This window comes from Bos indicus, chromosome X (genome assembly GCF_029378745.1).
Source record: "Bos indicus isolate NIAB-ARS_2022 breed Sahiwal x Tharparkar chromosome X, NIAB-ARS_B.indTharparkar_mat_pri_1.0, whole genome shotgun sequence".
Taxonomy (NCBI): domain Eukaryota; kingdom Metazoa; phylum Chordata; class Mammalia; order Artiodactyla; family Bovidae; genus Bos; species Bos indicus.
The window spans coordinates 135,246,984-135,262,968 of record NC_091789.1 but is presented as its reverse complement, the minus strand read 5'-3'; the positions used below and the strand labels follow the sequence as shown (position 1 = coordinate 135,262,968).

The following is a 15,985-nucleotide window of genomic DNA, read 5'->3' as shown; positions in this document are numbered from 1 at the left end:
TGGAAAGCAGGCTTGTCCCATCTCCCAAAGACAGCAAAACTGGGACAGATAATAGACTGGAAGACAAGTACCTGCAAAGCTTCCTATTGAAAGCTTTTATTTTATTATTGACTGCAATGAGGAACCGAAATTGGTTGGTTGTTTCCCAAAATGTATTATCTGAAACATTAGTCATAAAAGTTTCTTAGTGGGGAAAGATTTTGGTTGTGCACATAAGAAATGCTTAACTCCAGAGTTAGTCTCCACTGAAAAATCCCACAGTAAAGAGATATGGTGAATCAAAGGTGACAGATGCTGGTGGGAATGCCTGCTCTGAAAGATTTGCTGTATTAGAGGACCTAATGTACTTCCTATTGCTATAATAGAAATGGAGGGGAGAGGGGCAGGAGTAAGGGTTGTTTGCTCATTACAAATATACAGCCTATTAACTTTCTCCATATGGACCATTCTCTAAAGAGATCTTAAATTATAACTGAGCTCTCAGAGAGCATCACATACTAGTTTCTTATATGACATCAATATCTTTGGCTTCTGGACATATTTATCAGTGACTACTAATTTCCAGAAGAGTTCCCTCCAAATTATAAAATCTTAGGATAAAAAGTGAAATGAGAATAGAAGAATAATGAGGTTTACCCATTGCTGATACCAATCAGCAATCAGCAGTTAAAACACATTTTTTTAATTAGAAAGATTATTTCTTCTATAAACACCTTCATTTCCAAACTGGTTACAAACTGTTCTTTTTTTTTACTGTAAGGTAAGAGGAAATGGGTTTTGATTTTTTGCCTGGTGGGTTAGTTCAGTGATGTTTAAACTGCAAGTTGTGACCAATTTCTGGGTCGTGAAATCAGTAATAGCAGCACTTTTTTTTACTAAAAGTTAATAGAATAGAAAATATTGAAACATAACTGTTATAGAAAGAGTAAGTTTTGTTTGTGAAATTTTTGCTTCAGTTTTTTAAAAAATCACACACACACTGAGTCACAATGTAAAACATATTTCTTACTATGGGTTGCAATAAAAAAAAAGTTTGAAAACAACTGGATTAGATGAGATAGCAAATGCTTACAAAAGGTGCTGTAAGTCAGATTTCTTTAGTGTAGTGTGAAACACAAGTGTTCTTCAAATCTGATGGATGTGCAACGTGTGATATGAAGGCAGGAACCAGCCAACTGAGATTAGGCCAGGGCTCAGAACTGTATCTTTGCTGGGTACCAGTGACATAAGTAAGAAATATTCTGTTTACTGCTTGGTCTAAATTTAATATTTCACAGAGTTGCTGCTGGAAGCTTTATTATTTCATCTATTTATGTCATAGATAAAGACTATACTATGCTCATGTGCACAAGGGAAAACTAGCAAATTAACCTCCTGTACTATTGTTGACACTTCTGCAAACTGATAAAGCCCAGCAGCCTTCAATTTTGATCCCCAGTAAATGAAGGTGTTTGAGTTTCCATTCATCTGGCAGTCCATACCAGAAGTCACAGTCGATAATGCCTTTCCTGTTCTAATAATGCTGCTCAAGACAGAGCAATTAGCCCCGAGAACCCAAAGGCAAAAAGAAACACATTCATGAACCTGCTCCTGTCACACCCTAATGGAATTAGTAAAAGAGCAGCCTCTCTCCTCAAAACTTACACAAACTGAATAAATTTTTCTTTATCCTCTCTAACACACTTTGCTTTTATTTATTCTCACATATTCAACATGTAACAAACCTCGAAGAGCATTAATCTTATTGGCGTTCAGGGAGTACACTCCAAACTCCGTACTGCCATGGACACTATTTATCAGGACTTCCTCTGTGAACAGGCTGAGAATAAGGTATCTGGCTGACAGATCTGGGCGAGACTTCTCTTTTGCTGTCATCAGAAGTGGTTTTGGCATCTGTATATTTCTACGTGGATCTCCAAGATATTCTAGAAGCAAAAGAGAAAGATGTCGATTTTCATGGCAAATGTTAGGTTCAAGTTTTTTAAAACGTTGTAATAGAAAAGTTGATTTTGCTGAACTTTCAAGGCTCAAGAATTTGAGAGCTTGCATTTCCCCTTGAGTGTGGATTAGTGGATTTAACATTCATTAGCAGGATACACTCAAGGGGATATGCATTCAGCATGCACAATGCACAAACAGCGATCTTGAAGTCACCTCAGAATTCTGCCTATTACACTGTGCTAATGAATTGGAAGATTCAGTATAGTTAAGATGTCAGTTTTACCTAAGCTGATCTATCAATGGAATGAAGTTCAAATAAAAATTTCTACAATTAAAAAAATGAGAAATTGAGAGGCTAAAAAAATTAAAGCTTTAACTTTTTAGTGTATCATGAGACAGCATTAGAAATGAGACAGGAATCACTCCTGATACAATGGTACATGCTCTGATTGTTAAGAGAACAATTCAGTACTCTGCTACCTTTTAGGATATAATCAGTTTTAACATTACATTTGGTAACAAATTCTAAGTAATTATTTAAAATTAATTTTTATTGCATCAAAAATTCTAACTAGTTTTCCTTAATTGTTTTCCTACTTATAAAAAAGGCTTTTTCAAAATTAAGGATCATGATTCTTACTAAAATATTTATAATTTTTAAATGTAGGGTTTTTTATTTGGTATTGTTTATCATTCAAATATCAACAAACTTATCTTAGAATATTGTATTTTAGATAAGTTACTTGAACTTAAAAATAAATTTTAAGCCTGTTTTTATTTCTCAACTCTATAGCCTAATCATTACCGTCTTTCTTCAGTCCATAGTGATTAAATTAACCATACTTAAAAATATTATATTGTACATATAACAAAGAATTACTTGTTCAAGAAAATATATTAGACAAACATATGATTCTTACAATAAACATATTTTTCATCTTGGAAATCCATCATTTAAGGGGTGAGAGTATAAACTGTTGAATCACCCAGATCCAACAATTGGCAAGAGAGATTAAATTATTTTAAAAATTCACTCAGTGGGTCCAAAGACTTAACATCTGTAAGGTTAATCTAGCAATATATATTGAGTTCAGAAAAAAAGGTAAATACTATTTAACCTGGTAATTCAAATTCTGAGGATGTAATTTAAAAGAATCCAAAATATGTACAATTCTTCTTTTTTGGTGGCATGATTTTCATGATTGATGATTTTCTCTAAAAAGTCCTCAAATGAAAAACAAAAAATAACAACAAAAAGAGGGAAGTAGCTAAATAAATTATGTTATACTTACTCAATGAAATGTTATATGCCTGTTAAAATGAAATGATTATGAAGACTGGATATTCTTAAGGAAAAACATATATTTAAAAGAAGAGTAATTATACGGAGACCATAAGTCTTTAAAATGTTCATAAGAAAAAAATGCTGGGAGAAAATTAAAACATCCACAATAGTTTGTTAAGGTATCTTAATTGTGGAAACTTTTCTTTCCTCCGAAATATATTCCAGTTTTCAATAAAATGGCGTAATAGACTACACATAAATTGTGATGGCTGCCTGGCTCACCATCTGCTTAGCTGTCCTGTCCTCTGATTCTAGCTGAGTCAGGGTCAGAGACCTGTGACCTAAGCTGCCCAAACTGGATTCCCTCTCCTGGGAATCTGAACAATGACAACAGAAAACTAGAACCTAAAAATCATGGAAGATACAGACACAGAGCCCCAGAGATATCAGTGGACCCCAGATGCCATGGTCTCAGGGCTGCTCAGGCTCCTGCCTGTGGCTGTGTGTCCTCTGCTCCTTTTAATCTAGGAACTATTCACCCAGTGATTTTGTTGTGGTGGTATAATTTGACCAGAGTTTGTTTCCATGGTGTACATACAGCCTTATTATAATGGAAAAAATATACTATAAAGATACATTATTTAAATAATTTTGTCTGATCAGATTCATAGGTAATAGTCTACTTAGGGCTGATATGGAGGGCCAGGGAAAGACAGAAAACAGTTTTCCTACCTCAGGTGCCACTAAATTCCAGCATCCTGGGGAAAGGCAATGCAAGGTGTGAGTGCACAGTCACCTACAGAACCCACTCTACTTGACACTAACAAAGCAGGCTATGCCTCCACCACTTAGCTAGCAGTGAGGGCCAGTGTTCTGATGAACGAGATTCATTAATTCATGCAAAAACACTTTATGAAGCATCTACAATGTGCCTGGCACACACAGAGCAAGACCCCGAACTGCTCCTGGACCATCCAGCTGTAGCTCCTCTTTTACCTGCAGAGAAAGGTGACTAACCTGAGAGAGTTCACACCAGTCAAAGGAATCAGCTGAGAACCACTTTTCAAAGGAAAAATACTAGACTTAGTTTAATGTTAAAAACTATCAGTCTCAGAACTAGGTCTCTATAGTTCATTAACCACAGATACAAGAGATTTAAGTTGTTTAGCTTTCTCATGAAAATTTTCAAACACACATAAAAGTAAACAGAAAAATATAAGCCCCACAAATGTATCACTGAGATTCAACATTTATCAGCAAGAGAATTTTAACACTCACCTAGTGTTTCAGAAGAGACTGCTGTACCATCAGTGGAAGGTTCTTGAATTCCTTCAGGGAAAGCTCTGCTGTTCTGGGGAGAATTCCCATGTTCTCTTGTTTCTGAGATAGCTTCTGGCTGAGAAACCTGGAAACTACTTGCACCGTCATCACCATCTCTTTCATCATTCGAATCTCTTTTGTGTTTGGTAGGCCCTCCATTCTTATCAACAGTTTTCTGTTGAAACACAAAATTGTATCTATAAACAAAGTCCCATAGTGGGAAAATACGGACATGCTTCATCATCTACCAGAGCCCTCCAGGGTGATGAGGAAGCAACTGTTTCTAATCAGCTGGGCTGAAGCACATGAATCCTGTGTGGCATGAAATAAAACTATAGGTGGATTCCTCCTCCAGCTGCCATGACTCGCTGCTTCTTGGGGGACTTTGTTGTTGTTCAGTCACTCAATCACTGTCTGACTCTTCCTAATCCCACAGACTCCAGCACACCAGGCCTCCCTGTCCTTCACCATCTCCCAGAGTTTGCTCAAACTCATGTCCATTGAGTCGGTGATGCCATCCAACCATCTCATCCTGCCCTCAATATTTTCTAATATCAGGGTCTTTTCCAATGAGTAGGCTCTTGGGGGATTTAGTAGCAGTCTAATGAACTAAATGGGCTTCCCTGGTGGCTCAGTGTAAAGAATCTGCCTGCCAATGCCAGAAACGATTGTTCAATCCCTGAGTCAAGAAGATCTCCTAGAAAAGGAAATGGTAACACACTCTAATATTCTTGCCTGGAGAGTCCCATGGACAGAGGGCTACAGTCCATGGGGTTGCAAAAAGAGTCAAGACACCACAACTTAGTGACTAAACAACAACAAACAACAGTTGTTGGCACAAAATAAGTGCTTAATGAACATATCATAAATAAATGAATACATGAGTTTCTCAAAGATGACAACTTTGAGGTTGTTTTTTCTTTTTTTTCTCTTTCCCCAGTGGTCTTCTAATCTGGCTGTACATTTGAGCATTTGAATTACCCTAGAGATCTTGTGTTTTCTTAAAGCAGTGCTGGGGCCCCACTCACGGCAAATTCAACCAGAATCTCTGGTGGAGGGAGTGGGAGAGCTCCAGCATTACTTTTTTTTTTAAGTGACTCACATGTTTTTAACATACACCTAGAGTTGACCACTGCTCTAGGTTAGGGCTTCTAGAACTTCAATGTGCACAAAAATCACCTGGGGGTCTGGCTAAAATTCAAATTCTGCTTCAGTTAGTCTGGTATGAAACTCAAGACTGCATTTCTCACAAGCTTTCCAGTGCTGCTGCTGGTCCACGGACCCACTTTGAGTAGTAAGGACCTATCCTTCCTCCTAATTAAGGACACAGCAGGCACTGGCAGATGCTGCTTCTCTTCTGATGCCTAAGCAATATTCAAATTACCATTTCCAGGCAGTATCATAATTTTACATTCAAATGTTTAAGGTGTAATTTTTGTAGGATATAAAAGGGAATGTGAAAAATAAGCAGATTTGGTTTCATACAGATGGTGCTTGAGTTATCACTGAAATCAAGCCATTCACCAAGAAAATATAAGCTCAGCTACAAATATTCTTGGCAAACAGTTTCCATCAACTTACTCTAGAGACACAGGAGTGACTAGATATGGTGAGAATAAAATGGAGGCTTTAGAGAGGTGGGTGGAAGTTAGGAATTGTCATTATGTTAAATGCTTCATCAGAAGGCAATAGACATGACTCTCTTCCCTACTGACCTGTTTGTGTTTAAAAAAAAAAAAAAAAAAAAAAAAAACTCAAATGCACTCTGAAGACAGGATCGTGAGAGAGAAGTCAGAGTCCCACTTACCATGTAGCTATACAGATTATAAAATATCTGTGAAAACTTAACCTCATGATATGCATCATTTTCACCAGTTTCTGCCATCACTGAAGGTGAACAAGTAATGAAGTACCTTCCTTTTCTTCTGTGCCATTCCTAACTACCATTAGAACAGCTAAGTAGCACCACAGTCTGCTCTTTTATGTGTTACTCAGTGGGATCCTGAAAAAGACTTGCCAAATATCTTTGTAGTTGAAATCTTTTTCTGGTGTAACCCTTGGCTTGAAATATACTAATTATAACACTGTATTTATTTTATCTTTAGGATATTTTTATGGGGCATAAAATGTCAAAGAGTTAAATAAACAGACAGGATGCAAGAGAACACACCTTGCCTCTAAATTAAATAAACAAGAATTTGAGCACATGGACTGAAGATCTTGTATGTCAATACAATCAGTTCTGGAGTTGTATGCAGTATGTACTTATACAGCAGTGACCATATTTAGATAAAAAAATCACTTACTAGTATTCTTGAACTTAAATTGCAGATCAGAGAATTGACACTGGAAATACAGGCTTGCCACTCTTCTCCATGTTCACTCAAATCATAGTTGGGAAAAACTGCTGCCAGATGTTCTGCAAATAGCACCAAGAATTCACGAAAATTAAGAGGGAAAGAACAAAGAAACTGACAAAAAATTTTATTTAAAATACTGAAATTTTCTCTTTCTCATTGTCATTCTTTTCTCTAACTAAGAGTTTAGGAATTCTACTCAAAGAGGATGCTTAGCTGAATATCTCATTTCTTCTAATGTGCAATTCCCTAAAACACTGACCTAAGGAGCCCATGATGAGGTTTTGGTGCTTTAGAGAAAAAAATGTGTTACAAAAAGTCAATTATTTCAGGTGTTAATACCCTTTAATAACCCTATGGATAAATTAGATCTAAACACAGAAGGAAACCTGTAAGGAGAAAACAGTATTATTACAAACATTATCACATCATGATCCAGTTACTTGTGCATATTACATGTCTATCTTCCCCACAAGCTACTCCCTCTGCCTAGAATACTCTTCCTGTTTTCTTTATGTAGCTAAGGAATCTTTCTAAATGTCTTGTCCTTAGGAAGTCCTCCCTAATACCCTCAAAGTAGGTGCTCTGCTCTCTGAGTTTCCACATTACCACACTGGAATGGAATTGATCTGTTTCCCCAATGTGCCCCTTTCTAGACTGTGAACTCCTGTGGTCAGAACTACTTATTCATTGTTGTATTCTTAGTGCCTATGAGTTCCAGGACCTCCATACACATTACTGGAAGACAAGAAGGCAGGAGGCCAGAGTGGATTAATTATGAGATGCTATTTCTGTGTTGTCAGTTCCTAGCAATGAAACGTGCTTTATTTTCCCACTTTTTCTTATTTTGGCTTTTTCTTTATTTTTTAGTGCCAAGTTTCAGCACTGAAGAATTGACCTAGTATTAACCATAAGCAACTATAACCAATAAAGTTTAAGAATTGACCTAGTATTAACCATAAGCAACTATAACCAATAAAGTTTACCTTATTTGATCAGTCTATGAACACGTTTTATTCTTTAGAAATTGCTACCCATTATACACTACTAAATTGTAAAAATCTAGGTTAGACAAGGTGAAAAAGTGAACAGTTCTAAGATTTACACACACTTCATTATTTCTTCAACTATCAATAACACCCATCAGATAACTAAATGAGCAAAGATCCTATAATGACTTTACATACATCTTTTTTTTTTTCCCCCATGCTGTGTGACATGTGGGATCTTAGTTCCCTGACCAAGGATCAAGCCCACACCCTCTGCAGTGGAAGCACAGAGTCTTAAGCACTGGACCTCCAAGGAGGTCCCTACATACCTCTTATTGCAGCTATTTTGTTTGGATCCAGGGATTGGCAACCTTGGGAACTGATACCTACTGAGGTGGAAGTCAGGATTTCCTTGGAGAACAAAATACGAACCAAGTAGCAGGCTGCGTGCCTAGGTATGGCCTTCTTTTGTACAGCCATCAAATGAGTATCACTCATTGTCACATTTCTTCTTGGATCACCAAGATATCCTTTAAAAATATAGGGGAAAATTAAAATCCTTGTTTTTTTCATGCAAGGTTACCAATAAAGTCTAAGAATATTAAGCTAATTGATTTTTAATTCACAAATTTTCTACTTGGGCGAATTTTTTTCTATACTTATTTCATCTTTTTCTTAAATGAGTCTATTTGATGCCATCTACATAACTGTTAGCAGGTTTCACCTTTGTTAGTCTTGAATTTGCTGTACTTGAACTAATCAGTTCATTGTCTTGAATAAATTTAATTCTTAGGCCACAGGTGCATATACAATCACGTTGCTCTGAGATCCCATTGCTCCCTTCTAAATTCTAAAAGTACACTCAGAGGTATATTACTGAGTGAGTATATGGTCCCTGAAGACAATTTAGAAAGTGTGAGTGGATATAATTTGAAAATTTTTTAAATAGCATTTATAAAGTATCTACTATATATCAAGCACTATGCTAAACATTTTACATCTATAAGCTCAGTTTCATCATCCTAACAACCTATTCTCACTTAACAGATGAAGAAACTGAAGCCCAACGGAGGTAAGTTATTTGAACAAGATCATGCTGCTGGTTATAGAGCTAGTTTTATAAGCTAAGTCTGTCTGGTGTTATGCCAAGTGCCTCAAACCTAATGTTTTCTATTGTTTTTTTCTCAACACAAAACTGAAACTATACCTTATATGTAGCTTGGATCCTGCTTTTTTCCAGTTATCATTATACTTTGCATATTTCTCCATTTTCTTTTTTTTCCAAGTCTGTATTCCTATCATCATGATTTTCCTGACAAGTGATATTTATGTTGCACTTATGTTCTGTGCATTGTGTTAAGAGCTTTAAATGAATTATCCCATTTGATCCTCACAATTCTATAAAGTAGGCACTATAATTTTTGTCACTTCACAGATAAAGAAACTAATATTTAGGTCAGAGAATATTAGGTCATATAGTTAGTAAGACACAAAGCCAGGATTTGAACACAGGCAGTCCGACTCAGTAGTCCATGCTTTTAACTGTTATGCTTACTGCCTCATATATCGTGGTATACCAGGAGTCACGTAACTAATTCTCTATGATTGCTTATTGAACTGTTTCCAATTTCTCATAAGTCTATAAAAATTAATTCTTGTACCAAAATCTTAATGCAAATCTTTTTTATTATACCTTTGGATAGAAGTGGGATTACTGAGTCAAGTAAAATAAATACTTTTACAGATTTTTAAACAAATTACCCTTCAGAAAGTTTTCACCAATTTATACTTCTAACAACAGCATATCACAGTGCCTACTTTATACAAAGAACACAATTTTTTAAGTTTCTTCTAGTTTGGGTAATAAAATAATTTAAAGAAAAAGGGTCTCCTCTGGGATGACAGTCACCAAACCACAGTCCACAGGACAATCCCACCACCAGTTTTGGTAAATACGGTTGGGTTGGCACACAGCCACATTGATTCACTTACCTACACCTGTGGCTGCTTTCATACTACAGCAGCAGAGCTGAGTGGGTGTGACAGACACTAGATGGCCCACAAAGCCTAAAATAGTTATTATCTAGCCCTTTACCAGAGAAGGCAATGGCACCCTACTCCAGTACTCTTGCCTGGAAAATCCCATGGGCGGAGGAGCCTGGTAGGCTGCAGTCCATGGGGTCAGGAAGAGTCAGACACGACTGAGCAACTTCACTTTCACTTTTCACTTTCATGCATTGGAGAAGGCAATGGCAACCCATTCCAGTGTTCTTGCCTGGAGAATCCCAGGGACAGGGGAGCCTGGTGGGCTGCTGTCTATGGGGTTGCACAGAGTCGGACACAACTGAAGCGACTTAGCAGCAGCAGCAGCAGCAGCAGCCCTTTACAGAAAAAGTATGTCGAGCCCTACCCATGGATATTAATAATAGATTACCTACTTAGAAGTAGGTACATGTAACTATTAAGTATTAGGAAGACTTGACCTTAGAGGCCATGGAACCTGGGGTGTTCTCATCTCTGCCACTGTGGCTTGATAGGCAACACAAGAGATGTTAAGAAACATGAACTTTAAAGTCAGAGAGAACTGGGTTAGAGTTCCAGAACTGCCATTCACCAGCTCTGTGATTTTGGGAATGTGGGTAATACAAGTAGCTACATCATGAAGTCATTATGAATATTAATAGAGATGAGGCATGTCAGTTGATCAGGACAGTGTCTTGCACATAGTACATACTCAATAAATATTATTCCTTATTACTAATATCATCTAAAACCTGTCCTCAGAATAGGAAAAAAAAGTTTGTATCAAGTAAGCTGAAGAATATAGGTTAAATAGTGTCACTGCACACTCGCCAAAATTGGAAGGCATGAGGACAGATGATGAGGAAGAAGCTTGGCTATTGTCATCTTCCAATACAATTGGGTGACTCATTGTTTCAGGTCTGTTTTCCGTGCTGTTTTCTTCTGTCACCAATATTTTTACAGGTACAAGTGCAAACAGAAAAGAAGTCTCAATTGCATATTCTGTATAGAGGAAACTATCCTTCAGGTTTGAAAGGGATATAAACATTCTCAGACAAAAGAAAATTTTAAATGTTTGTCACTAGCAGACCTACTCTTAAATAATGGCAAAAGGAAGATCTTGAAACAGAAAGGTTATGATGACAGAAGGAATCTTGGAGCATCAGGAAGGAAGAAAGAACAATAAAAAGAGCAGGAAAGTGCATGCAGAGAAATTCAATCATTCATACTTTGCTGGGAGAGATGTAAAATGGAACAAACTGGAAAACAGTTTGGAAGTTTCTTATAAAACTAAACCTGTAATTACTACATGACGCAGCAATTTCTGGGGCATTTAGAAATCATGAGAAATAGAAGCTCATGATGACAAAAATCTGCATGTGAGTGTTCTTAACATCTTTATTCATAATAGCCAAAAACTAAATAACCCAGATGTCTTTCAACAGGTGAATGGTTAAACAAACTCTGGTAAATTCAATATCAGAATATTATTCAATTATAAAAAGGAATAAAGAACAGAAAGAGCAGAAATATGGGCAAATACAACACTATTATGAGTTTTGTAATTCATATGTAATGACTGAAATGAGAATACCATTTGACACTAAGACAATGATAGTTAAAATTGAGAAGGGCAAAGGAAACTAGAGTTAAAGTTTCAACACATCATTCTAAGGAGTAAAATGTTGATACCAGTAGACTGTGACAAGCCACATACATATATAACAAGACCCAGAGTGACCAGAAGGAAAACTATACGAAGCAATATACTCAAAAACAAATAAATCAATATGAAATACTAGAAAATGTTCAGGTAACCCACAGAAATGCAAAAAATAAAATCAGGAACCAAAGAAAAAATAATAAAACTGCAGACTTAAAACGCTGATATCAATAATTACTTTAAATGTAAATGACTTAACCATATCAATTAAATGGCAGTAATTGATAAAGTGAATAAAAACAAGACCCAACTATATGCCATCTATAAGAAAATCTATAAGTTCAATTACACTAATAAATTGAAAGTAAAATGATAGAAAAATATATACCGTGCAAATATTAACAATAAAAAAGAGTAGTTATGTGGATATCAGATAAAATAGACTTCACAGGCTTCCCTGGTGATCTACAGGTTAAGAATCCACCTGCCAATCCAGGGGACACAGTTCAACTATTGAAGCCAGCCTGCCTAGAGCCCGTGCTCCACGACAGGAGAAGCCACTGCAAAGAAAAGCCCACACACGGAAACTAGAGAAAACCCAGGCACAGCAATGAAGACCCAGTAGAGCCAAAAATAAAGAAATCTTTCTAAAAAGTAGACTTCAGAGCAAACAAAGTTACTAGAGACAAAAAAGATGAAAGGCTCAATCCCCCAGGAAGACATACCAATCTTTAATATGCCAAGCAACAGAGTCTCAAAATACGTGAAGCAAAAAGTGAAAGAGTTGAAAGGAGAAATAATCAGATCTACAGTTATATTTGAGGACCTCAACACCCTCCTGTCAGCAACTGGTGGAACAACCAGAAAAAGCAGCAAAGATATAGAAGACCCAAACAATACAATCAACCAACAGGATTCTCATTAGAGAAGGAAATGGCAACCCCCTCCAGTATTCCTGCCTGGAGAATTCCATGGACAAAGGAGCCTGGCAGGCTACAGTCCCTGGGGTCGCCAAGAGTCAGACACGATTGAGTGACTATCACTCATTCCATCCAATAAAAGCAGAATACATATTTTTGTCAAATGCCTGTGCATCACTCACCAAGAGAGACCACATTCTGAGCCAGAGAAACATCTCAACAAATTTAAAAGAAATGATTAATATATGGTATATTGTCTGACCATAATGGAATCAAATTAGATATCAATAATAGAAAGAAGAAAATCTTTAAACACTTAGAAAATAAACAGCATATTTCTAATTAATACATAAAGAGGACATTTCATGGACATGATAAAATGTATAGGACTTAATAAAAATACAACACATCAAAATATATGGGATGCAACTAAAGTGATACTGAAAGTGAAATTTACAGCACTAAATTCTTACACTAGAAGAGAGGAAAAAGTCCCAAATCTATAATCAAAGCTCCTGCACCAAAAGTGAAGAGAAGAGTAAAAGAAACCCAAAATATACAAAATATAATGAAATAATAAAAAGCAGAAATCAATGAAAATGAAAATAGGAAAAATAGGAAAAGAAGCAAACAGCTGGTACCTCAAAAAAGATTAATAAAGCTAATAAACTTCTAGAAAGACTCACAAAAATAAAAAAGGTGATATAAATCATCAATATCAAGAATGCAATGGGATATTTAGCAGCCATTAAAAAGATAATAGGGAATACTACAATTCAGTTTACGCTCACAGATTTGATAACTTAGAAGAACTGTACCAATTCTCCCAAAATTACAAATACTAAAACTTAACCAAGATTACAGAGACAATCTGCTGCTGCTGCTGCTGCTGCTGCTAAGTCACTTCAGTCGTGTCTGACTCTGTGAGACCCCATAGACAGCACAGCCCACCAGGCTCCCCCGTCTCTGGGATTCTCCAGGCAAGAACACTGGAGTGGGTTGCCACTGCCTTCTCCAATGCATGAAAGTGAAAAATGAAAGTGAAGTCGCTCAGTCATGTCCGACCCTCAGCGACCCCATGGACTACAGCCTTCCAGGCTCCTCCATCCATGGGATTTTCCAGGCAAGAGTACTGGAGTGGGGTGCCATTGCCTTCTCTGACAGAGACTATCTAAATAGTCTTATAACCATCAAGGAAATTAGATTTGCAATTAAAAAGCTCCCCCCAAAAAGGAATCTACAAGCCCAAGTTGATCTGTGGGTTTAACATAATTCCCATCAAAATCCCAGCAATTTTGGGGGGAAACATAAACAAGCTTATTCTAAAATGAGGATGGAAAGGCACAGGTACTATAGAATATTTTAAATGATTGTTGAAAAAGAAGAATAAAGTAGGAGGAATCATTCTACCTGATGACAACGTTTACTGTATAACAACAACAATCACAAGGTTGTGGTTTGGTAGAGGGGTAGAAACATAAATCAGTGGAAAACAATAGAGAACCCAGAAATAGATCTAATGGTTTTTTATTACTGAATAAAAGCAATTCAATGGAGGAAAGATTGTGCTGCAGCAACTGGATAGGCATAGGGAAAAAAAATAAAAGAAGAACCTCAACCTACATCTCACACCTTATACAAAATTAACTCAAATGTGAACTGTAAAAGATAAAACCTTTAGAAAAAACATAGGAGAAAAAATTGGGGATCAAAGACTAGACAGAGTTCATAGACTCTATACTAAAAGTATAAAATCCATAAAAAGAAAGTATAAATTGAACCTCAAAAAATTAAAAATTTTCTCTCTGCAAAACAAAACAAAAACACCTGTAGAAAGGATGACAAGGAAAGCTGCAGATAGGAAGAAAATATTTGCAAACCACATAAACAACAAAAGATTAGTATCCCAAATATCTAAACAACTCCCAAAACACAGCAGTAAAAAAAAGAAAAAAATTATAGAACAGACATTTCAGAGAAAGAACATACAGATGGAAAATTAGCACACGTGAAGATGCTGCACACCATTATCCAAGGCAAATGCATATCAAACCCACAACAAAGTATTAATGTATACCTATCAGAATGGATAAAATTTTTAAAAATAGTGAAAATACCAAATGCCAGTGAGGATGCAGAGAGAATGAATTACTTATACATTGCTGGTGGGACTATAAAATCAGTCATTCTGAAAATAGTTTGCCTATTTCTTATAAAACTTAATATGCAATTATACTACCCAGCAACTGTGCTCTTGAGCATTTATCATAGGGAAATGAAAACTATGTTCAGACAAAAACCTGCACAAGAATGTTTACATCAACTTTACTCTTAATACTTAAAAACTGGAAACAACCCAGATATCCTTCATTAGGTAAACAGATAAACAAATCATGGTACACCAATTCCATGGAACAGAGCTCAGCAACAAAAAAGGAAGAAACCACTAATACATGCAGCAACTTGGATGGATCTAAAGGGAGTCTTTGACTGTATGGATCACAATAAACTGTGGAAAATTCTGAAAGAGATGGGAATACCGGACCACCTGACCTGCCTCCTGAGAAACCCATATGCAGGTCAGGAAGCAGCAGTTAGAACTGGACATAGAACAACAGACTGGTTCCAAATAGGAAAAGGAGTACGTCAAGGCTGTATACTGTCACCCTGCTTATTTAACTTCTATGCAGAGCACATCATGAGAAATGCTGGACTGGAAGAAGCACAAGCTGGAATCAAGCTTGCCGGGAGAAATATCAATCACCTCAGATGTGCAGATGACACTACCCAGATGGCAGAAAGTGAAGAAGAACTAAAAAGCCTCTTGATAAAAGTGAAAGAGGAGAGTGAAAAAGTTGGCTTAAAGTTCAACATTCAGAAAACTAAGATCATGGTATCCAGTCCCATCACTTCATGGCAAATAGATGGGGACAGTGGAAACAGTGGCTGACTTTATTTTTCTGGGCTCCCAAATCACTGCAGATGGTGATTGCAGCCATGAAATTAAAAGACGCTTACTCCTTGGAAGGAAAGTTATGACCAACCTAGACAGCATATTAAAAAGCAGAGACATTACTTTGCCAACAAAGGTCCATCTAGTCAAGGCTATGGTTTTTCCAGTAGTCATGTGTGGATCTGAGAGTTGGACTATAAAGAAAGCTGAGTGCAGAAGAATTGATGCTTTTGAACTGCGGTGTTGGAGAAGACTCTTGAGAGTTCCTTGGACTGCAAGATCCAACCAGTCCATCCTTAAGGAAATCAGTCCTGGGTGTTCATTGGAAGGACTAATGTTGAAGCTGAAACTCCAATACTTTGGCCACCTGATGCGAAGAGCTGACTCATTTGAAAAGACCCTGATGTTGAGAAAGATTGAAGGCAGGAGGAGAAGGGAATGACACAGGATGAGATGGTTGGATGGCATCACCGACTCAATGGACATGAGTTTGCATAGGCTCTGGGAGTTGGTGATGGACAGGGAGGCCTGGGGT

The 15,985-nt window shown here is 36.8% G+C and overlaps 1 protein-coding gene across 2 annotated transcripts in view; it reads right to left on the bottom strand.

The window, feature by feature from the left end:
- Positions 1–15,985, bottom strand: part of BEND2 (BEN domain containing 2) — a 65,696-nt gene that overhangs the window by 4,232 nt on the left and 45,479 nt on the right. For both annotated transcript variants that reach the window (XM_070783602.1, XM_070783603.1), the window contains exons 24-27: positions 8,222–8,422; positions 6,853–6,965; positions 4,505–4,721; positions 1,725–1,925 (exon numbers count right to left, since the gene is read on the bottom strand). In XM_070783602.1, the coding sequence (XP_070639703.1) occupies positions 1,725–1,925; positions 4,505–4,721; positions 6,853–6,965; positions 8,222–8,422 (732 nt within the window). The remainder of the gene's footprint in view (positions 1–1,724; positions 1,926–4,504; positions 4,722–6,852; positions 6,966–8,221; positions 8,423–15,985) is intronic.